Source organism: Atheta coriaria, unplaced genomic scaffold, assembly GCF_025399875.1.
Source record: "Atheta coriaria isolate IRGN ID8LTWV9N9 unplaced genomic scaffold, Caltech_Dcor_3.1 hic_scaffold_4_pilon, whole genome shotgun sequence".
Classification (NCBI taxonomy): Eukaryota; Metazoa; Arthropoda; class Insecta; order Coleoptera; family Staphylinidae; genus Dalotia; species Dalotia coriaria.
This window is the reverse complement of record NW_027045446.1, coordinates 9,401,556-9,427,137: the sequence shown is the minus strand read 5'-3', so window position 1 is coordinate 9,427,137 and position 25,582 is coordinate 9,401,556. Positions and strand designations below refer to the sequence as shown.

At 32.0% G+C, this 25,582-nt stretch overlaps 1 protein-coding gene across 1 annotated transcript in view; it reads right to left on the bottom strand.

Moving 5' to 3' along the window:
- LOC135790297 (pyrokinin-1 receptor-like) overlaps window positions 1–22,665 on the bottom strand; it is a 40,118-nt gene extending 17,453 nt beyond the window's left edge. The window contains 1 exon segment of the mRNA XM_065300486.1: window positions 22,399–22,665. Within this exon segment, the coding sequence (XP_065156558.1) occupies window positions 22,399–22,464 (66 nt within the window). The 5' untranslated portion in view covers window positions 22,465–22,665.
- Between the last annotated feature and the right edge of the window lie 2,917 nt (window positions 22,666–25,582).

Below are 25,582 nucleotides of genomic sequence, written 5' to 3'. Positions count from 1 at the left end.
TCGATTGTAAACTCTGCTAATTCATTTTAATCGCGGTTTTAATCTATGTATTTATTTGTATGTTTATCAAAGCGTTCACAAATAATGATTTGTACTTAGGTTAATGTACATTGTGTTGCATAATATGGCGAGTTGTTCGTTTTTGGTTAGATTCGGTTGTGAATAATGCTGAATAATGCATTCAATTGCAAGGTATTACGATGTTATTACCGCAAATACCGCGCGTGTCTTTTTGCTCAATAGCAAAACCATTGAATCGGTCAATATGGAATTGAGTACTTCTTTTTATTGTGAAATATGTTGAATTTAATTTATTATCAGACATTTACGGTGTTTTTTACATTAAAAAAATCAATTTTTAAACAAAAATATTTAATTTTCGTTGTGTGATTCTAGAAATTTAAGTTATTTCTATTCAATTACTCTCCGGGATTCTCATGTGCGCATTGATGACTCTTTGCCAACTTTATTCACTCCTACTCGTGTTCTTGTGTAGAAGTTCACGCAGAATTAACGCCAACAAGCGAACTGCTGCTCGCATGCACGCAAATTAACCAACAATGCCGCGATAATTTCGCCGTCGACTCAGACGCACCCCGACGTGAAACGCATGCGAACAAAACGCAACAAAAGCGTTCTCAAAGAAGAGAGATGCAAAGGGAAAACTTCACAGCGTTCGCATGCGAAGCGATTTCTAGATTCTAGCGTGTACAGTACAAGTATGACTACAGTCCTTATAACCGTTACACAGATATTGCTATGTAAAGTCCTTTGCATTCCTTTGTACATGTCCGCAATGTAAGATTCTAAGGAAATCATTTATCTGGCGATGATGTGATGTTATCGATACAGAATGGTTACCGGAGAACGTTTTCTTTATCTTATCATGAAATATTAAATGTTAAAAGACTTACTTCTGGTATAAAACAGGAACACACAGGTAATACTTGAATCTGAGGAGCGCCATATTGAATTTTATGGAAAAGAACATGAGTATAACTGGTTGCCTATCTCACTGATATTATAAATGCAAATGTGTTTTATTTACTTTAAAATTATTTAACCAATTTTGATAAAATTTGAACAAGGAAAATCAATTAAACTGCTTTTTGTCGCAAAAATATAACTTATAGGGTGCAAAATAAGAAATAAAGTTGACTTTAATCACAATTGTACTTCTATAAATTAACTTCAGATGGCGCTCTAGAGCTTTATAAGCATTTCTCCCCCTTTTAAATTAAAATGGGGATATATTAAATGCACTTTAGTTAAAATACAATCCACTTGAACAGCCGCACTTAAGTTTTCATACTTTGCACTAAGAAATTCATATTATGCACTATAGATTGTATAACTTATATTTTAATACAATGCACTTATATATTCAGGTTTAAGCTTAAATTTGCTTTGAATCAACTTTTTAAATTGAAACTTTATAATTTGTGGTGGTTAGGTAGGGTACCTTGCTTGGTATTATTTGTGGGGCGGTTGGGGTGGTCGGGGGTGGTGGTTAGGTAGGCTACCTTGTTTGGTATTATTTGTGGGGCGGTTGGGGTGGTCGGGGGTGGTGGTTAGGTAGGCTCCATTGTTTGGTATTATTTGTGGGGAGGTTGGGGGTTGGGGGGAGGGGGTGGTTGGGGGTTGGGGGTGGTGGTTAGGTAGGCTACCTTGTTTGGTATTATTTGAGGGGCAGTGGGGGTGATAGAAGGGGCCGGCTAAGAGTACGGCACGTACTTAATACTGGAAGTTTTATAAGTGCAAAGTATTAATTTCATAGTGCAAAGCATTTTATTCAAGTGGAATTCATTTTTCAAAGTGCAAATATTTATTTTTAAGTTCAGTTCTGTATTTTTAAGCGCAAACATTAATTATAAGTGCATTTCATGAATTGACAAGTTAAAAATCGAAAAAATAAAGTTTGTTTAATTACATGCCAATTAAAATTAACAGATTGACAGCTTGACTTATTGACATATTTGACTTTTATTCAAACCAACGCGGACAAAAGTTAATTTTAAACAACACAAACTCAGAATCAGTCATTCAAAGCAAAAATAAATAAATATTATGCAAATATTGAACTATTTTACATACAGCACATAAATTTAAATTTAATAAAGTTTCTATAAATACCTAACACCGCCGCGTTCTATTTACTCTATGAATAAATGACTGAGTAAATGTTATTAAATTATTATTAAATGTATGCGCGATGGGAAACGCGAGAAAAATTCCCAATTTTGAATTCCAGCTCGCTGAAGAATTCAATTAAGTCTCTGCGCTTACGTTTGTTTTCGTTTTATCGTCGGGTCCGCGCCGGCGACCTCAGGCGACGCACCAACACGCAGTGATGAAATAAAAGTAAAACGTTGACATTCGAATAAAATGTGTCGAGGGTGCGAAAAGTACGAAAGATCAAACGAATCTTTCGGGCAACGGTGTCAGGTGCGTAAATAACGGGCCGTCACGACGCTGACATAACATAAAAATGAGCAAACAACACCGAAAAAGAGAAAAAAAACTCGTAATGCGCAAAGTGCTAATTCGGATGTAATGTTGGTTGCCTAACACCGAAATCTTTCAATATATAAAAATACTAGCTTTAACCCGCGGCTTCGCTCGCGAATATCTAAAATAATGAAGTTGCTTCCGTACGCGTCTGTAGTCACAGAAGAAGTAACAATGAAGTAGAATGGCGGGTAGTTTAAAATGGCTGAAAGTATAGTCTATGGAAGTATAGTGTACAGTCTCCATAGGGTAGTCAATTGGATTTGATGTTGACGTAGCTGTCGGTAATACAGTGTGATAATACAGTGTGATGGTACTATAGTACTTAGGTTTGAGCTTCATTGCTGGAATGCTAGATGGCGTTAAAGTAGTCAAATAGCCAGATGCAGAGGTATTATTGGCTAAACAATTTCTTTATTTTATTTAAAAAATAATTTTTTTATTAAATAAAAAGTAGCCTATAACCATTCGGGGACCACTAAGAATATGTGTACAAATTTTCATGATGATCGGTTAAGTAGTTTTTGCGTGAAAGTGTAACAAACATCAGGACATTCGCATTCTGTGAAATTTTCTCGAATTTAATTAAAGTTTAATGCGCAGTGTGTTTTCAATCGTAAGAGAGTAAACAAACACAACGAGTTGAGTAAGTCCGCGAAATCCGCTTGAGACACACTCACCGATTTGTTTTCTGCGCAGTTAAATAAATATTGAAATTATTGAAAGCTTAAATGTTCGATGTTTTCCTGCATTTTAATTGAAAACTTTAAGATTTCATTTCTGCCGCAAGTTTATTATCGAGAAAATTAACAAGGAACATTATTCTATCTGTGAAAACATTGAAATTTCATAATAATTAGTTAATTAAACTGGAATCAAATTGTAATTACGTTCTAATCGCATGTACTTACGTAATGGGGTATAGTATACGCAGTATTTGAATTCTCAGGATAATCACGGGACGCATAGCCCACCGCCCACCACTTGCGTAAACTTGTCCTGTGTCGCTTGTCTTGCGTCTTTCATGTCTAATGCGTCTAATGTTAAATGTCCAAGTGGTGGGATGCGTAATGTTGAAGTTAGGTTCGCGTCTAATCGCTTTCGACGCTCTTCGGATTCGCGTGCGGCTGACGTTAACATTTCTGAGTGTAGGTTAAGGTTACTCTTATCTTAGGAAATGCAAGTATTGGAAACTAAATATTTTCACGCGGTTCTTTTGTATTTGGGTTTAGAAAAGTTTTTTTGTGAAATAAACAGAAAAACTTGACAATTTCTTCTTTTTATGTATTATTGATTTTTGTCAGTTCTTTGCTTATTTTGATAAGTTTTTACAAGTTTCAAAGTTTCCTTTCTTTATATATGAGATTTTTTATGCCAAATCAAATAATATTTGAATTTTGTATTTTTAAATTTTTTGTCGAAAAAACTTTTTAAAAATTTAAAATAGTTTTCCACGGTTTTTAGACACACGGACGGCCAAGAACTTGACTAAAGTACTTTAGCCACGAGTTTTAGTCACGGGGTGGAGCTTGCGCCTGCGCAACACCATATAAAATGCTTTTTCAACCTCTATACCAAAATATATCAAAATTAATTCATAAATTTTTCATTTAAAGAGAAATAAACAAACAAACTCACATTCCCATATCTAATATTAATGAAAACAAACATTAATAACTCAACTTCATATCCAGACTATTTTAAAGACGTTGTAAACAATATTTAACTCAAAACTTTCAATTTAACTTTCCTAACATTTTGTTATTCAAAATTTACGACCTCCTTACTTTAAATAAATGTCTAAGTAAAATTATTATTATTATTATTATTACACGGCAACCTCCATTAGTTATATAATAATCTCGCTTCGAAATCAGCAGCGCGATGCACTGCCAAAATGTTCGCAAACGCTTCGAAAGCCTTCAAACGCTAGTGAAATGCAACGCCCCAGTGCTCAAAATGCAGCACATCTGCTCGCGACATCCTTGGAACGCCAGGATTGCATGGATTTGCAAGTTGTGCATTACTTGGCGCAAGTACGCCGATGCTACCTTTGCAAATTTCCGCATCATTTACATAATTCCAAATTGATTAGATATCCGAGTGAATAAAACTTTCAATATTCTGTTAATTTAATAATTAACATTTAAAATTCAGCAAATAACACACATCTGCTGCCAGGGGTAATTCAGTGGAAAGGTTTTTGTTGTGGAAATACAATATTTGCGTTTACAAACGTTGAAAATGGCTGGAAATACACGCTGAAAATACTGGGATACAGAAAAGTCGTTCGGTGTTGCGAGTGTGGTTAGTGTCTGCTTTGATTTTGAGCTTCAGTTAGACTCGAAATTGTGGAAATACGTTCGATAGCGCGATGTTAACGCGCGACTCGAGTAAATCGTAAATTTATTCAAAAGTAAACTCGTACACTTTGATTATTCGCACGGAAAACGCACCACTTTTAACTTAAACCATCAATTTTTTTTTTAGAAAAAAAAAACATTGCGATAAGTAAAAAAGTTAAAAATAAAAATAAAAATACGAAAAACTTCAAATAAAAAGAAATCTATAATCAATATAAACGCAAGCAGATTGCATACGGATGCAAATACAGTTGCCTACCTATGTGTAAGCAAAAATAAAGTACTTTAGTCACGGCCTTGGCCGTCCATGATTAAAACTTTTAACTTAAACCACAAAATTTTTTTTTTTTTTTGAAAAAACATTGCGATAAGTGGAAAAGTTAAAAAAAAACGGAAAAATACAAAAATATAAAATAGAAGAAATCTATAATCAATATAAACGCAAAGTGAAGTTGAAGACTACAAGCGGATGCACATAAAGTTGCCTACCTATGTGTAAGCAAAAATATTTGCTTTTCATTATGATTTTGATAGCTTCAATGTCTTGCAAACACTTCGCCACTTCGTCAGTTGATGACGACAGAATAATGCGAAGATTATTTCTGTAAGCTTTATTCAAGTTGACTGACATTTCAATCTACCATCAACGTCTGCCAGATATCTTGCACAATAAAATATATGCGATATAACTTGGTATAATTACATTTCAAGAGTTTATTTCTAATTTTTTTCAATTCAAGCATAATTCATTGAAAGAAAAAACGTATATTTTCTAGTTTTAGATATAATTGATTAAAGTAGAGTTTGCAAATGTACAAGTACGCTCAATTTCATATTGCATTTATCAAATCACTTGTGGAGTCGGTTCAATTTTCATAAGTGCATTGTACGAAAATGATTGATTGAAATAGAAAATTTATTTACGCGTGCAGAACTTCAATTCGCATGAAATGCAGAAAATATGCTAGATATGCATTAAAGTCGTTGTTTTTGGTTGAAAAATGAGGTTATGCCTAATTTTTACTCTGGGGAACGATAGATGGCGTTACTTAAGACCAAAAATCTTCAATTTTTGAGTGTTTTACGTATTTTCCAGGCTCACACAAAGAGAAAATACGAAAAAATGATATTTATGCACTAATTTTGTAATTTCTAATAGAAAAATTAGGTTATATACCATTTTTCATCTAAAAAATTATAGATGGCGTTACTTAATACAAAAAACTTCAATTTTTGAGTGTTTTACGTATTTTCCAGGCTCACACTAAGAAAAAATACGAAAAAATTATATTTATGCGCTAATTTTGTAATTTCTAATAGAAAAATTAGGATATATACCATTTTTGATCTAGAAAATTATAGATGGCGTTACTTAATACCAACAACTTAAATTTTTGAGTGTTTTACGTATTTTCCAAGCTCACACTAAGAAAAAATACGAAAAATAATATTTATGCACTAATTTTGTAATTTTTAATAGAAAAATTAGGTTATATACCATTTTTGATCTAGAAAATTATAGATGGCGTTACTTAATACAAAAAACTTCAATTTTTGAGTGTTTTACGTATTTTCCAGGTTCACACTAAGAAAAAATCAAAAATAATAATAATTTTGCTTTAATTTTGTAGGTTTTTTAGATTATGGACAGTTTTTGATCTATACAATTATAGATGGCGTTACTTAACACAAAACAAACTTTTAATTTATTTTTTCTTTAATTAATTATCAACAAAAAAAAAACAAATTAAACTTAAATAAAATGTTAAAACCTTTAAAGCTTTTACCTTAAAAAAAGTTAACTGTAATTTAAACTTTGGCCACGGTAATAAAGTTAGTTTTTTATGTTTACTCAACGCTTGGCAATTGGCAGTCCCAAAAGAGACATAAAAATAAAAACTTTTATTTACGCAAATAAAATTGTAAATTACGAAACGAAACGAAAAAAAAACCCAAAAATATAAATATATACCATTTATATTAAATATCCATACCGTTTTCGCCCGTTCACTTATTGGTTTCATATTTGACACATTTTTTCCCAATTTTATTGCACTGATCAATACTCTCTTCTTTCGTCAAATGAACAATGAATGAAAAAAAGGAAACAGTTTTTTTGTGGGCTGTTGACAGTGTCACGTTTTCTATGAATTCGAAGAATATTGAGATGAAAGCACAAAAGATGTGTGTGAGAAATAAAAAGTGCAAAAATGAAAAACGATCCATTCCCTTTGAGTAAACTCTCGGAATGATTGAATAATAACCGAATTCAATACGCCGAAAAAATCGTAATTTTCGTCACGTACGTACTTTACATTTTTCTTAAATCTCGCTGAAATTTAAGCAAAAATAGACGCACAAGAAAGAAACAAAGCCTAAATGTGTTTATGATTGCGTAATTGAAGCAATTTTCATTTGTGTCGCACTGAAACAAAGCCGTTATTAAACCTCTACGCCGGAAAAATTTAAATTATGCTAATGCATGAGTCTGAGTCTGCAAAGACGCAGAACGCATACGAAATCAAAAGCTGAATCACAATTTGTAGACGTGAGGAACAAAAAAATAAAAGTAAAGTAAAGTAAACTTAAAATAAAATAAAATACGGAGTTGGGCAAGAATTGTGTAATCACTTGTTGCATCATGTTGCAATTTGGACCGCTATTACGCGAAAGACTCGGTGAAGTTCTGTAATCGCATTCCGAGTGGCCTAGAGCCCGGAAGTTGCGATCAAACGCGCGTTAAAATGTAATTAGTGGACTTTAACAGAGCGTTTGTGTCGGATACCTTTGCGAGGAAGCGTACAAAGTGTTAAAATCAATAATCTAATTTCAAATGGGAAAAAATTTCAGTTAATAATCATTAGTGTGTAATTGAATTTTTGTTTCAACAGTTAAACCAAAATTTAAAAGGGTTTCGAATTTTTGGTGCAATTTTTCGGCGGTTTTGAGACATAAAAAGCGGTATTTTAAACACGGATGACCAAGGGCATGACTAATGTACTTTAGTCACGGGTATTAGTCACGGGGTGGAGAAATACCAGGATAAAACGTTTTTTTCTACTTTCACCTTTAAAACGCAAGTTTTTCCACGGTTTTGGGACATAAAAAGTTGTTCTTTAAACACAGATGGACAAGGCCGTGACTAAAGTACTTTAGATATGGGCTTTAGTCACGGGGTGGAAAAATACCAAGCAAACACTTTTTTTTCTACTTCCAGCTTTAAAACGCAAGTTTTTCCACGGTTTTGAGACATAAAAAGTGGTATTTTAAACACGGATGGACAAGGCCGTGACTAAAGTACTTTATTCACGGGCTTTAGTCACGGGGTGGAGTTTGCGCGCGTTTTTAAATAATTACAAAGCTTTGAAATTGCAAAACAAAAAACTTTTTTAAAATTTTTTGTAATCACGCTTCTGTTGCTGAAAACCAGCTTTTAATATGTTAAACAATTAAAATTATTGCTAATACAATTAATACATTAATTTATTTATGTGGATGATTCACAGTTTGAGTGCTTGTGAACAATATGAAGGACTTAATCAACCGTTCAAGTTTATGATAATTGCTGAAATAAATTTTACAACCGACGCGCAAACAGCCCTCCGTGGGCGGCGCAGACATAGGGCATAAATTTCACGCGCGTGCACACCACGTTGCTACTCGTATAGACGCTTTTACGTTCTTTAATTAACAGTATTTCGAATTAATTAATTTCGGATGAATTAGGTACACTTATAAAGCGGGTGAGTTAAAATTTGTTTGGGTGATTAAATAGTTATTTATGGAATGCGACATTAATGCTGCATATAAGTATGCAGTAAATATTATGAATGGGAATGTGAATGTTTATTTGTGGCGCTTTGCCGCAAAAACCACTGAAGTTATTTTGATGAATTTTAATATAAAGATATTTTTAGACATGGAAAATTAGATATGGAATTTTTAGACGCAAAGTAATAACTTGCAGAGTTTGAAATTTAAAATAAAAAATGCCATGATTCTATCATACTACAGTAGAGTCCGGTTATAATGACATCGAAGGGAATTGACAAACACGTCATAATAAGCGGACGTCATACAAAGCGTTTTGTGAAATGAAAACCCTTTTTTATGTAAATACACATACATATACATACATATTAAATCAAAATCAAAATTGCACGTAATCAGCACATTATAACACATACAAGTGTATTTTTTACTGCAAGTAATCTGTAATTTTTGTCTGCTTTTGTTTTTTCATTTAATTAATTTTCTTGTGATTTTCGAAGCATCTTTGGTTTCAAAACATTTGAATTGAACGATTGCTTAATACGGCTCTTGTTTTTTAAAAAGCATTGAGATTGTCGAATGACCCACGCCAAATTCGGATTAATGGAAAATACGGATTAAGTCGTGGTCAAGGTGCTGCTGCCCGAATGCTTATATTTATTATTTAAGCATTTGGTCTTTCCGATAGTAAATACATAAAAGTAATTTGACAATCATAAAAGAAATGTAGCAATAAATATAAAAAGTTCGCCACGTGTCGAACGTCGTCGGGTATCAACGAACATTACCGGAGGTGTCAAGAATCATGTTGGTCATTATAACCGGACATAATCTATTAAAAATGGGTCATAATAAGCGACATGTCACTGTAAGCGAAGTCATTATATCCGACTTTTTTATATAGAATTATATATGAAAACCAAACTTGGTAGTGTAGTTACGTCATAATAACCGGTTGGTCAATATAAGCGGAGTCACAATAAACGGATTCTACTGTATATAATTTTTAAAATTTTAAAATGAAAAAAAAAAGTTTAAAAAAAATTATGATCCGCCCCGTGACTAAAACCTGTGACTAAAGTACTTTAGTCACGGATTTGGCCGTCCGTGTGTAAAGTACCACTTTTTGTGTCTCAAAACCGTAGAAAAATTCACGCTTTAAAGTTGTAAATAAAAGAAAATTAATTTTTAATGTTTTTCATAGAGTTTTCTCATATTTATCAAATAATTAATTAAAAACATTTGCAATTCTTAATCAAGTTAATGCAAAACTCAATTGTGTTTTACTTTAAACTCAATAAAAATAGCAATTTAATACAATTGTGCCAAAAAGTTTAATTTTACCTATAAAATTCCCTAAAAATATTCCACTACGCTAGAGTAAATATAATTATTTTTAATTAATCCTATAATATTTAATAAAATTATGCAATTTAATTTATGTTAACTTTAACACACAATTTCTAATGTAATTTCTAACTAATTTATGCATTGGCCGAGAATGCGCCTTTGTCTTTGCACCGGTTGCTCGAGTTCCTGCTGACATACTCCAGAGCGAAATACGAATTTAATTCGTGGACAAGATGATGCTGGCGACTAACGAAATTGCAATTTATAATTAATTTATAATCAGCGTCGTGTGCATGAAAGCAAAAAAGCATAAAAATCACAAAACAATTCTTTTTTTAATTCATATTTCCGGTGCCATCTGTTGATGAAAAATATATGATGTGTTATATTACTCTACGTTATAAAAGTTGCAGATGTGGAAAATATTTCAACGAAAAAAAAAACAAAACAGTGGTACTTATTTTGTTGCGAGGAATTACAATTGGTAGAATGTAACAAACAAATGTTTGTAATGGTAAATACAAGTACGAGTGACAAGTACACGAGTGCAAAATAGGTACAACTCGTGACATGCTCGACTTGTCATAAAAACGCTTCGTGTTTTCGGTGTGCAAATTTTCGCCCGGCAAACAAAACTGTGATAAACACTTTTAACCCGCTTGGGGAGCACATTTACATTGGTAAAAGTCTTTTTTTTTTTGCAAAGCAGATTAGTTTTTTTAATTTACACATAGGCGGAACCTTTTTTTATTTAAAAAAAGGACAAAAATTCAGTTTTCAAATGTGTCTAGTGTTTTAAAATCAACTTTTAACGATACAATATTGATTACATATTTATTTTTTCTGCTTGTTTTTCCACGGTTTTAAAACGCAAAAAGTGGTACTTTAACGGTTAGTCAAGGCCGTGAGTAAAGTACTTTAGTTACGGGCTTTAGGGTTAAAAATACAAAATTCAAATACAAAAACTAAAAATGGAAATATAGTGAAGGTGAAAACAATCGCGTAAGCATCACGTGGCTAAACGTTGTTAAACACTCGATTGATTAAATACTCGCTACGGTCGCTCTTAATCAATCTCGTGATTAAAACTACCGTATAGCCACTTGATACTTAATATAAAATACAAAAATGAAAAAATTAAATTTTCAATGTGTCTAATGTTTCAAATCCCAACTCTTAACGATATAATATTGATTCTATATGTATTTAACTTAACGATTGCGTGTTAAATCAACATTAGGAGTTAAATACCTTTCAATTGGATCATTAACGAGCTTCATTAAGTAAAAAACTATTTTTCTCGGTTAAATAAGAATATTTTAACACTTCCAGCCACAGAAATGATAAAATAATCAAAAATATAATGATGGCATGATTGATTGTAGTACGAAATGAGATAATCTTAATAATTCAAGTCGTATCTACGGATTGATTGATTGTTAATTGCATTTTCTTTCTGTAGTCTCCAGGTTTTATTCCTCCCACATTCTCATCGCTCCCAAACAACATTCTATTATTCCTACATAGTATATTCTTCGTTTTTCGTTGCTTTTTCTTTATTTCTTTCTTCATTGTTTCTCATTATTTTGTGCTTTTAATCTGTGGGAGTATTAGTTGTATTGAGCATGAGGATGAACTCGTCCAGTTTGTGTGTTTTTTTGCGCGATTTCGATTTTCTACATCTTTGTATGGACGGTTTTAATTACTCGCGAAATTACTTCCTGCTAAGCGTTGAACGAAACGTCAAAGTGCGGAAACGAGTGGAAAAACGAAATGGGAAAAATTTGAAAGTCTAAAGAAACAAAAGAATAAACTAATGAGCTGTAACGCATAAAATGCTCCACCATTAATTATCTGAGAAAATAAAAGTTTTTTGTGGAAATTTTTATTTTTTGGGAGAAATAAAAATATATTTAATTTGATAAATATTTGTACAACTAATGGTGCACCACTCACGCTTAAAAATAAGCCGATAATCTGATTTAAAATATGGCCTCGTCAAATGCTGCGTTTTGCGGTTTATTTTTTTTCGTGAAATGCTCGCATGTCGCATGCCAAACAGTGCGCTGAATTTCAATTTATTTCCAACGTTTGTCGCGTTGAGCGATTACAGCAGATTTTTGATTCCACCGACGCATGCATACGCGCAGCCAGGTTTATTTCTCGTTCATAAAAGCGGATTATTTTTGCGTATGTGCACAGCAAGTACGAAAATGCATTCGAGTACATGTTTTAATCAAGTTTCGAATAATAAACATAATAGGCTCGTAATTATTGTCGTGTGTGAAATATATTATTAATTAGATTAGTTTATACTGGATTTTAATTAGTAATTAACCATTATTCGAATATTATTAATAAATTAATAATTTTCATTCATTATTTTTGATCGGTGACATGATTTTCCACACACAACTTTTATTCAATTAACCTTTGTATTGTTTTTTTTGTTATCTGACATTTTTACTCGTATAATCGAGCGGTAACATTATTTTTATAACGATCGGAAGCTTTTAATTTCCGCTAGGTTTCGCGCGAGTGCACGTTGCAATTAGGTCTTCGTCCCAGAGCGAATCGATCTTAAATAACAGGAGTTATAGAGTTATAAATACTTATTATTTATAGGATAGAGTAATAGCCATTATTTTCCACTATGTAATATTACTTACATCATGAAAATAAATATGACAAAGAAACTATATATAATTTTTAAATTGTGAAGTGGAATTTGCTATAAAATGGTAAGTTACGACTTAGAAAACGATGAAATATTGACAAAAATGTGATTTGTACGCGTGTACAACTATATCATAACCTCTACGCTTATAATAACATATTCAACTTTAGTACCATTATCTATAAATGAAATTTTTTATACTTTTTACTCAAATGTTATTTTTTCTGTATATCTAAGAATTAAAAATACTATTGAGTAAAATTATTGCACAGAAATGAGTAATAAATAAATAAATAATAAATTATTAATATTTTTTATTAATTATTAATTAATTAATTATTAATAATTAATTGTTAGTAATAATGCATTGTAGCGCCATCTCGAATTGAATTAAATAACTATAACTATGAATCAAACTCTATATCAACATTCATCTCTTATTTGACACTCTTAAAATTACTATCCCTATCCCTACTAATCTTATAAATGCGAAAGTCCTGATGTTTGTTACACTTTCACGCAAAAACTACTTAACCGATCATCATGAAAATTTGTACACATATTCTTAGTGGTCCCCGAATGGTTATAGGCTACTTTTTATTTAATAAAAAAATTATTTTTTAAATAAAATAAAGAAATTGTTTAGCCAATAATACCTCTGCATCTGGCTATTTGACTACTTTAACGCCATCTAGCATTCCAGCAATGAAGCTCAAACCTAAGTACTATAGTACCATCACACTGTATTATCACACTGTATTATCACACTGTATTACCGACAGCTACGTCAACATCAAATCCAATTGACTACACTATGGAGACTGTACACTATACTTCCATAGACTATACTTTCAGCCATTTTAAACTTCCCGCCATTCTACTTCATTGTTACTTCTTATTATTTTCTTATTATTTTATTTTTACTTCATTATTTTAGATATTCGTGAGCGAAGCCAAGGGTTAAAGCTAGTTTCCAATATTTTAATAATTATTCTGCTAAATTTGGTGGAAAAAAATCCAACAAATCAAACATCATCAAAATCTATCCAGCCGTTCTTGAGTTATAAATGTTGTAACTAACAAAAACCATGTAAATACCCTATTAAATACCATTTCACCACATCATTTCCCGTTATTTACCCACAATTTAATAGACTTGAGAGTATTTGATCATCCATTAGCAAATGTTGAAAGCTCTAATATGAAACTCGTACCTACTCAAAATACTCAACTTATCCTTTCTTCAGCTATTTTATTTTATTTTATTCTAGAACAAATGTATAGATAGTCAGCAACCCGAGCGCCGTCCGTTTTTCTCCATCTCTAGAGCTTACTCGTATTGAGACCAGAAGGAAACGAAGCTTATTGGTGAACTTAATTTCATCCTAAAGACCTCGATCCCCGGATTTGGCTGCTAAGCATCCTGTGCAAACCTCCTCCGCGCCCTCGTTTTCTGCCATTTTCTTTCGTTAATTTTTCTCCTTCTTATCGCACACGCAAACAAAACGACCTCTCACACCGCGCTCGAAAGTTTCACGTTTAATATTTTAGTTAATGTAGACGAGAAGAAGTTTTAAATGTTATCTCTTGAAGGTAATGTAAACGTGTTTTTGTTTTTGTGCTTCAATTTTGAGGTTATATTTGATTCTTTTATTCTTTTATTCTCATATTTGAGGTTAGGTTAGGTTATTATGCGTATTTTGTAAGATTAACGATGGTAATTTCCACACGAAACACAAAAAGTGTAAATGTTGTTTGTTATGCAGCGAAACAAAGTCATTTATCAAAAGTTTAATATGTACATACCCATTTTGTGTTTGGTATTGTGTCGGCTTATGAAGATGGAAGAAACAATAACACAATAATAATTTAGACCGCGTTTAGGAAGAATTATTAGGGTGAAAATGTTAAATACACGTTAAACACGTTAAACTGGCGTGAAATCATTGTGAAATGCTGAATCACTCTATAAAAGTAACGCCACGCTTCGCTGCGCGTTCAATACTGGCGTGTTTCGACTTGTTTTACCTATCACTCACTGACCGTGCTCACAATCACCTTATCAATATCAACGGACGACATTTCAAGAGTAAATCAAGTAACAAAACATAAGAAACTGGTTTTATTCGCATGCAAAGTATCGAAAACGCGAAGGTTTTAAATACGTGAGTTGGTTTGACTCTTGACTAGTTTTGTGTATAACTGGTTGCATATAGTGTACAACTCACTTTGCAGGAGTATCATACCGAATTCTTAGAATGAGAGTATAACACACTTTCGTGTATAACTGGTTGCATATAGTGGTCAAATCACAATGCAGTAAGTATCATACCAAATTCTTTTTCGTTTCTAAATAAATGTATTATAACTGATGCAGGCACAAATAATACAAAGGTTAAAATATGAATATAATATACTTTGGTGTATAACTGGTTGCATATAGTGTTCAACTCACAATGTATTGAGTATCATACCGATTCTTTTTCTTTTTAAATAAATACCGAACAATGAATCTTTATTCTGTGCAAATATACTTTTGTAAATGTCACCAGCATGCCATTGTAGCATTCCGCGCGTACTTTAACACACCCTCGACTGTCGCACCCGCCGCTTTCGGAATGTGTTCATTGAAGGCGTAACGCATTTCATTGAAAAATGTCCCAAACGAGTCCTGCCAAGACGTAAAAGAATGAATGGCCTACAACGTGTCAAATATAACACGGTTCGGGGATAATTTGGGACCCACGAAATGAAGCGCCATTCAGACAATCGAAAAGTGTATTTATCATCATTTATCTTTAGAAAATTATGCGTGTTTCACTTTAAACTTGATTAATTAATATATTTTAATGTAAAATGTATAATGTATAAATCTGGATTATTATGGAAGATTTATATGGTATAAATGGAGTATTTTGGGGATTATTTTATAAGTCACGTAGGTATGTGTTTGATGATGTGTCTGATAATAAATCATTTATGTGTTTATAACAAACAGGTAGAATCCTTGGATTGATTTAGCTTGTTTGTGCGCTTAAAAAGGGTGGACTGAATAAATCACTTTACGCCGCCTACGCAAGACTTGAGTGTTATTCACCCTCGTAAAACTCTGATAGAATGGTTGATATGGAGTCGATAACGATTTTTTATGAGTTTCAAAAATTTATCAAATTTTGGAAAGCAATTTAGGCCTTTTAAATATTTCAAAAGGTAAATTGAAAAATAAATTAAAATATAATTTTTCAACTTCCACTATTAAAACGTTAGCTTTTTTCACGGTTTTGAGACACAAAAGTGATATTTTAAACACGGATGGAAAAGACGTGACTAAAGTACTGTAGTCACGGGCTTTAGTCACGGGGTGGAGCTTGCGTCGGCGCATTTGCCTATGGTGCACCACAAACCATATAAAATGCAATTATTTTGTAAATGATTGAGAAAGATAAATCCATGAGAAAGAAAATTGTACTGCAATCAAAAAAGCAATTAGAAGAAACAGAATGGTTTCAATTAAATTTCTTTTTCCTATGTTTATAAGTTATAAATTATTAAACCAAATAAAAAATAATAATTTGTAAGCATTATAAAATGAAGAAATTGTACTATAATGAAACAAGACATTTGTAGATATAGGATGCTTTAAAAAATAAATTTTTAACTTTTAATTAACAAAAATTCCTTTTTATGAACGTTTACTTTTTGCCCGTTCCAGGAAATAATTCCCTTATTTTGAGAACAAATATGTGCGTTCTTTTTATATTATAAAAATATAAATTAACCAGTATATTGTGAAAGAATTCATGTATAATAAAATAAAGAACACAATGTTCAATTCAACCAACCGAATTAATAATTTATAAAATATCTTTTTTTTTGTTAAAAAAAACTGAATCTTTCACAACCCACGAAAAAATTATTAATTTCTCAGTGAAATTAAAATTTCCCAAATTAATTATTACCATTAATAAATTTTGAAATTGAAATAATGAAAACCAAATATTAGTATGTTTGACTTTCGCGTTAAAATTTGGTTGTTTCGGTTCGGTTTTCGCATCGTCATCGCACATCCAGTAAAACCATCCAGTCAACTTCTTAATTCGCTGCGTTTGTTTTTGTTCAATTACGCGTGCGAAGGTATTAAATTAGCGCATAATGCCGGCATTAGTGCGAGGTTGGCGTCGCGCCGCTTTGATAAATTACTCGTACGCGTCGCAGGTGCTGCGTTAATTAACACAATGAGACAATGTTTAATGCATTCGCTACATCAGCAACTCGCTAATATTAACTAATTTATTAAACGCGCCAAACCGCAACAGGAAAATCCGAAAATACGAAAATTCACCTACAATAATGTGGTTAGAGACCAAATCTAATATATCAAAACCTCACATAACCTCAAATATTATTAGAATTAGTATTAAATTATTAATATGCATAAATAATTTAATTTTAGTGAAATCTATAATATTAAAATGAATCGCAAAATCTGTTGGTAAGCGCATAACTCAACAACGCCTAGACCAATTTGGCCAATTCTTGTTTTAAAATGTTCGTTAAAGTCCAAGGATGGTTTTTACGGCGAGAAAAAATTGAATAATTGCCGAAAAAACCCTAAAAACAGCCTTTTTCTATAGAATAAAAGTTGGCATTGAGATTCAATCATAGTTATAGTTAAATAGTTGAATCCGAGATGGCGCGCTGAAGTGCATTATTAGCTATTCTTTATATAATTAATTTGTTTAAAATAAAATTGCGAATCTTATTGATAGAATTGACACATACTATGTCTAGAACAAGAGAGTAAAAACGAATTACATTTTTATTAAACACTACCGGGACGAAGTCTCGGGCAAAAAAAATTAATATTAATAAATAATTTAATTTTGGTTGTAATTTGAGAAGATAAATATTTTACCTTAATGTGGTTATGTACAAAATGTAACATAACCTAATCTAACCTAAAAGTAATTCGTTCAAATTGAATTTAAATATTAATATTAATAAATTATTTAATTTCCGAGTAATTTGCGAATAAAAATTGTTTTACCTTCATAAATAACTGTTTATGAACATATTTCATCCCTTAAGCATTCGTTTCAGTGTATTTCCAGTGCGTATTTGGTATTTGCCCAATTCTCGGCAACCTCTGCCGCTGCCCGACGAATTATTGTAGCTCGGTTACACCTTTATCCCATTACACGGCGAGCGCCTCCGAATTTCTCCCCCTCAACCCCTTTATCATTCCTCACCCAAACCCCCAAAAGCAAAGCACAAACAGGGAATGGAAAGTACGTGCCATTGCATAGGTTGTAACATTGTTCTTGATGTCTGCTTGCGCAGTGGTCAGGAACAGCCTATCGGCTCTCCTTTGCTATCATCCCTGGAGAGCACAGAGGAATGGGTGTTAGGAATGGGTGCCGGTGTGCGTGTTTATTCGGTGGTAATGAGTTGGCCGTTTAAACATTAATTCTAGATTAATTTAATGGAAGCGCACTGCGGCGACGGCAAATCGCGGCGATTTGTCACCGGAATGGTGTTGGTGCAGGTGATGGATCATTATCAGGTCGCGAGGTCATCAAGTCAACAAGTCAAGTGCAATCGGATTGAAATCAGAAATTAGAAAGTCATTTTAAACTGCGCATGCGCTATGAGTACGAGTATTCTTTAGTTTGCGTAGCTGCATATAGGGCTAGTGTTGATATTTAGACATATAGGCAACCAGTAACACAAAACTTTAATATGCGTTGTTCTCGATAGGTGGCGCTAGTGGTATAAACATACTCATATTAAGATATTTGGACATATATGCAACCAGTATATCCTATCTTAACCTAACTTTACTCAAAATACCTTAAAATTTACAATTTCTTTGTTTACAGATAAAGAAACAACGTTTTAACTGATGTTTAAACACAAAACTTTAATACGCGTTGATCTCTATAGGTGGCGCTAGTAGTATAGACAAAGACGTATTGAGATAGACGTATATGCAACCAGTATATCCTATATTAACCTAACTTTACTTAAAATAGCATAAAATCTAAAATTTCTTTGTTTACAGATAAAACCAACGTTTTAACTGATGTTTAAACACAAAACTTTAATACGCGTTGATCTCTATAGGTGGCGCTAGTGATATAGACATATTCGTATTAAAATAGACATATATGCAACCAGTATATATCCTGACCTAACCTAACTTGACTTAAAACAACAAAAATCCAAAATTTCTTTGTTTACAGATAAAACACAACGTTTCAACTGATGTTAAACACAAAACTTTAATACTCCGCTGTGTACTTGATGCATTCAACTGCATTTTTCCATACTGACGCAGGATCAAAGCAACTTTTCACAAACACCATGAATATAGAGGTAAATCGTTGCAAACTTCACATATTTTAACCCACATAATAAAAAAATCTACCATGTAAAATCCATGCAATCGAAAAATGCAATATATTTGCTATTTGCATTTGTGCCTTGCAGAACTTGACTTTGCTGCGTATGTTGTTGCAAAATGCAAATATATATCCAGATTTATTGCGACACGAGAAAGAAAAAATCGCCGGAATAAAATGTTTGCTGACATACAATACTGCAATCTATGAAATTCCTCCAAGAACGCTGAATAAGAAAATGTACTTACAACGAAAGTTTCGAGGCGAGCGTAATAAATACGTAATAAAGCTGCAGGTCATGATGAGTAAATGTCTGTTTACATAGATACTATCAAAGGGAATTATTCATTTGCCTAGGCAGTAAAGAAAAAGAAAAAGTAATCAACAACGAAATTTTATTTTCAAAAAGAAAAAACTTGTTCTTTTTATTATTACTTGATTATTTGACTTTGAAAATGATTTAATAAATAAAAATGCAACTTTAATGCCTCGGCAAATAAGCAAAAATATTTATTTTTATCTATAAAGTTTTGATGGTGATTTATTTCCACTTCTCGTTTGATTGGGAATGAACGCGAATGTGAATGACACAAGTTTGGTTAGTTTGATGGTTTCACCCTTTTTCCCGACGTGAAAATAACAAAACAAGCGGAAAATAAACCGAACACAAACAAAGCATAAAAAGCCACTCGAACGTTGACATACGATTGAAAACCTGCGTTTCGAACCTGCGAAGTTTCTAGATTGAACAAATATTTACACCAAAGTAAATATTATTTTGATTTTGATGAATATTAATATTCATAGAGTAATCCATCGATTAATAGTTGAATAATATTATATATTTGATATTAAATTGAATACGATCTGCGTTTCATAGGTTAAATTCGATAAAATGGTTGTAAATGTAAAATGCGTAGGCAACACACAATACATTTTATTTTATTATTGTGGGTGGTATACTTGTGTTGAGCAATAATTTAATATCATTTAATTTAAATTTTAAGCTTTGTGAATTACTTACTCCTACTTGCTGCCCTACTTTTCGGTACTTTGCTAATTATAATTATAATTTCGACCTTATTAATTAATTAAATATTAATCTGTTTTGTAATTCAAGTCAAGTTGATTTTTGTTTATTACAAAAGTTTTTGTGTTGAATATTAATAAATCTTTTATATTTCCTAACTTTTTTTATTTTGTTGAAGAAATTATTAATTAATAATGTAGAATTATTGTGTTACAGCATGTAAATTGAGTGGAAATCAAAGAAAGCGAATGAGGGGCGGCAAGCGAAATTTAATATAAAGAAGCTTGTCAAGTATGTCAACGACTTTTATTCGTGCTTAATATTTCGTTACGAGACAATTTCGACGAGTAATTAGCTTGGTACTCGTAAATCCGGCAAGTGCTTTGCGTTAAGGTTAATTATGCATTTCACTTTTTAAATACTCGTTAGTCAAGACATGTTAACTACCTTATAAAGTTAAAAATAAGGTCAGGTCAGGTCAGGTATTGTAAAATAATAAATGTACTCACTGTGAATTTGATGTGAAGGTAAAAATGTGCACAATATCAACGAAAACGAAAGAAACTGTGGCGTTGCTCAAGTTGGCTGCGTCATGCTACATCTACACTGTCAAAAACACATGCGCCGTCTAGTGGCGGTAACAGAACTAACACGGTTAACTACGTATACGTATAAAAATAGGTAGGCAACTTTTCTTACATGTCAATAAAAGTCAATATTTGAATTTATATTTTTACAATTTATAAAAAAAAACAAAGAAAATAGTTCTCTGAGTGTCCAAAAAGAGATATATAATGATTTCCACGATAAATGGAACATTTTTAATACATCTATTGCATTATAATGCAATTCGTATTTTGATACTTTTTGATAAATTTTATAGATTTTACTTGTAAAAACAAGTTAATTATTTTATAAACTTTAAAACACTTTCAACAATTGAAAAATAATAAGTTTATTCACTCTAAACTTAATATCAATAAAAAATATTAACAATATTTCAAGAAAAACAAAACAAAATTAAATTAATGGTTGTTCAAATGCCCACAAGCGCCCTCTAGTGATGATACACAAACTATATTTATGCATAGGCAGCTTTCCATCCACGTCAATCCAACTCTGTTTGAATACATATAACCTGACCGTTTATAAACACAAAGAAAACATTTTCCTGTATTCCACAGCGTGAAACATCGAAAAGAAAGTAATTTACGTAAGAAATAGAATACCTTCAATACACCTATTGTAATGTGATACGTATACCAATACCTTTTGATACCTTCTGATACATTTGATAGTCGTGCGCCGATGCGAACAATGCAAACAATTACCATCGACACGTGCGTGCTCTTCGGTCGCTTACCCGTACTCTTCAAAATGTAATTATGCGCTCAAGTGTTTGTATCGTTTGCGCCACGCGGTGAGTGGCGGTTTAACGAGCGCTTTCCATTTCGCCAACATGTCAGGAGTAAATACTTGCGAAATACATTCGATTCGATCGACACACAAAATGGCTGCCTATGGATAATCCCTACTAATATTATAAATGCGAAAGTCCTGATGTTTGTTACACTTTCACGCAAAAACTACTTAACCGATCATCATGAAAATTTGTACACATATTCTTAGTGGTCCCCGAATGGTTATAGGCTACTTTTTATTTAATAAAAAAAATTATTTTTTAAATAAAATAAAGAAATTGTTTAGCCAATAATACCTCTGCATCTGGCTATTTGTCTACTTTAACGCCATCTAGCATTCCAGCAATGAAGCTCAAACCTAAGTACTATAGTACCATCACACTGTATTATCACACTGTATTACCGACAGCTACGTCAACATCAAATCCAATTGACTACACTATGGAGACTGTACACTATACTTCCATAGACTATACTTTCAGCCATTTTAAACTTCCCGCCATTCTACTTCATTGTTACTTCTTCTGTGACTACAGACGCGTACGGAAGCAACTTCATTATTTTAGATATTCGCGAGCGAATCCGCGGGTTAAAGCTAATAATTTAATATAGAAATAAGTTAAAAGTTAAGATTATCTGATTGAGGAGAGTTGGGGATATTAAATGGCTGGGCTCAAGTTCACGAGTGGAGCGAGTTGGGTTCCGTTTTGCTGGACTTTCGCTTGCGATAACTTCGACTTCCGGGCGCTCCTGTTTCCGTCGTGAGCTATTACGCGCTCAAACAAACTTCAACTTGACTTTTACAGATTCTTTGCGAAACAAATTATAAACTAATAGAAAATATTTGTTGATGTCATTATGATGTTAAGGTACTTACAGTGTCCATTTTGATCAATTTCCGGGTTTTATATTGAAGCACTGATTTGATTAACAGTAATGACATTTAGTTAATTATTATTATTATATTAAGTAAGGTAAGTTATAATTAATTAAATTAAGTAAGTTGAATTAATTTTAAATTTAATTGAATAAAGTTTTAATTTAATTTAATTTTATTGAAGTTTTTTTTTTAAGTTTTAGATTTCGATGAGAATCGCTGCACGCGCGTTTCTGATACGAGTGGATAGCGTGGAGAGTCGTTCGGTGGCACAGCCGCAAGCTGAATGAGAGTGGAAGCGGCGGTGGCGGCAGCGAAGGCAGAATTAGAGAGGCGGCGAAGCGACGCGGCCGGATGGAAGTTTCACAAGGCGGCGGCGGCGGTAGCGGCAAGCGGCGGGTGTGATACGGTGAAAAGCGCAAACGCAACACATCACGCCCACCATTCACAAAACAAAAAAGTCATTCATAGTTAAGATATTCTGCTAAGGAAAGTATTTAAATGTATTTATACTATGTAATATGTATACTATGTATACTATGTAAGTATATTAATATTTTGAATATTCAGAAATTATTAGTGTACAAATTTATTTCTTACTAAATTTATTCAAGTTTCAGCTAATAATTCTACTTGAATTTCTTTTCCGAAATTTAATCTTAAAATATTAGTTATTTCTGTTGAATATTAAAATATAATTTAATGATATTTATTAAAATTAATGAAATTTCAAGATATTTACGTTAATTTTAATGCAAATAATAGTCATAAACAGAATTCCATGGTAAAAACTAGAAAAAAACAGGTTAAGTGGCAAATATATGTAAAAAAAACATAGTGGAGTTAGTTACAACATATATAACTCAAGAACGGCTGAACAGATTTTGATGATCTATGATTTTCTAGGTTCCTCTTGGTTTCGAATAGATGAATAATTATTAAAATATTGAAAATTTTAATTTAAAGGGTGTTAAATGAGGGATAAAAGTTAATATAGAGATTCAATCATCGTTATAGTTAAATAATTTAATTGCAGATGGCGCTAAAGTGCATTATTAGGAATTCTTACTTTTTTTAAATAAAATTGCTAATTTTATTAATAAATTGACACATAATTAACAAAAATAAACAAAAATTAATACCATTAAAGCTTTTTAAACCTGTAAATAACTTTATTTTTAATTTTATCAACTGATTTTTTTATTGAGAAGATAATAAACTTAATAAGTTTATTAAATTTATCTTATTAAAATGCAGCAACGTTGCAATATCGAACGCATCTTGAAAAATTATTATTACGTAAAATATTCTTATTATTCTCGCTAGTTTTACTCCTTATTAATAATAACCTATTTTAATTTTATAATAACTCACGATGTTTGATCTATTGCCAACCCACCTGCTACGATATTCCCCTATCTATCCCTATTCGTATCTATTCATTTCCACTTTTCTTCTTATTTCTTCATCCACGCGTTATTTTTCATTCACCCACTCGCATATCCACTCCAAACCATTCTCTGAATTTTTTTTCTTATTTTTTTGTTCTCACTTTACTTTTTCAGCTCGGGCTTTCCCTATAACCACACACGAATTGTTTGAGCACCAGTATCCTTTCTTCCCAATTTCACCACGAAATCCCCGTAATAACTTATTACATTATCCTGGTTTTCCGCACAAAGAATAAATAAATATCTCAAGAAATATTTCACGCGTGCTTTATTTTCACTTATTATTAAATTTATATATTTTTAATCTCAATTTTAATGCACTGCTCGTCAACAGAACAACAGAATAACAGAAAGTAAGAGTATTTGCGAGGATTACACACAAAACGATGAAATTATTTATTTTGTTTTGGAATTTCATTTTAACCGGTTTTTTACACCTGCAACAATCCCAAAATAGCATTGCGTCAGTGTGGGAGACAACTAAATCCTCAAATCCTCGATTTTTTCAGCATATTTTTCTGTTTTCCGTGGTTATATTCAACAAACCCACACAAATCGATTTATTTCTTAATCTGCACAAAAAACCTCACACACGAATTTAATCCTTTTATTTTTTACGTGTAAAATGTAATATTTTACTAGTGAAATATTTTATCTTGCAAATTTATTCATTCTGTGTGCAGTTACACAAAGTTGTAAGACTTCAACGCTTCGAGGAACAGTTTAAGGCGTTTATAACGATGTTAAATTAAGTTAAACGACAGTAAGCTTTGTTTTACGACGTTTTGCGCCTTGCTGCACAAAGGAAACTCATAATTCTCAGTGATAAACATCGAATTTCATTCAAAGTTCACAAAAAATCGCCATTAACTGCACGAAACGTGTAAAAATTAATTAAAAATTAAAAACACATCTAATAACCATAATAATTGGTAATTACATCAAATTTTATGTTTTTTATGTTCATTTTATCCAAAGGAATAAAAATTGATTTTGTAACATTTCAGATCTTTTTCTTCCTTTGGATGTTTAACATAGGCAACCAAACATTCACCAAAAATACACAACTTGATATAAAATGTTATTTTCTTACTTTTAAACTATATTACACTTAATAATAAGTAGTAATAATTAAAATTAAAATTATGTCAGAAGATTCAATGTAACTTTTTACTCTTAAGTGAATTTAACTAAAGTTTAAAACTGAAACGCTTGGAAACAGAAACTTTTCTTAGGTTTCTCTCAGATTTCTTACGATATTTCAAGGCGTATTTATTTTTCAGCCACGTGCAGTCGAGTGCAACCCAGCACGATTTGCCATTCAACTTTTTAAGCTTTGCACGCGCCAACTTTTTCCGTTTCCACGCCGCCGCGGAGTTTTTCCTTGTGATTCCGGCTGTGGCGATGACACAATCAATCGTCTCACGTCATAAACACGCTCAACGTCATAGAGAAACACAAAAAATAACTAGGTTAATCAATGGATGAAAATAAAAAACATTGTTTTGTCCGCGACTTCGTCTCGGAAGTGTTAAATAAAAATATAATTCGGTTTTACTCTCTTGTTCTAGATATAGTATGTGTCAATTCTATCAATAAGATTCGCTATTTTATTTTAAAGAAATTAATTATATAAAGAATTGCTAATAATGCACTTCAGCGCGCCATCTCGGATTCAACTATTTAACTATAACTATGATTGAATCTCAATGTCAACTTTTATCCTTTAGAAA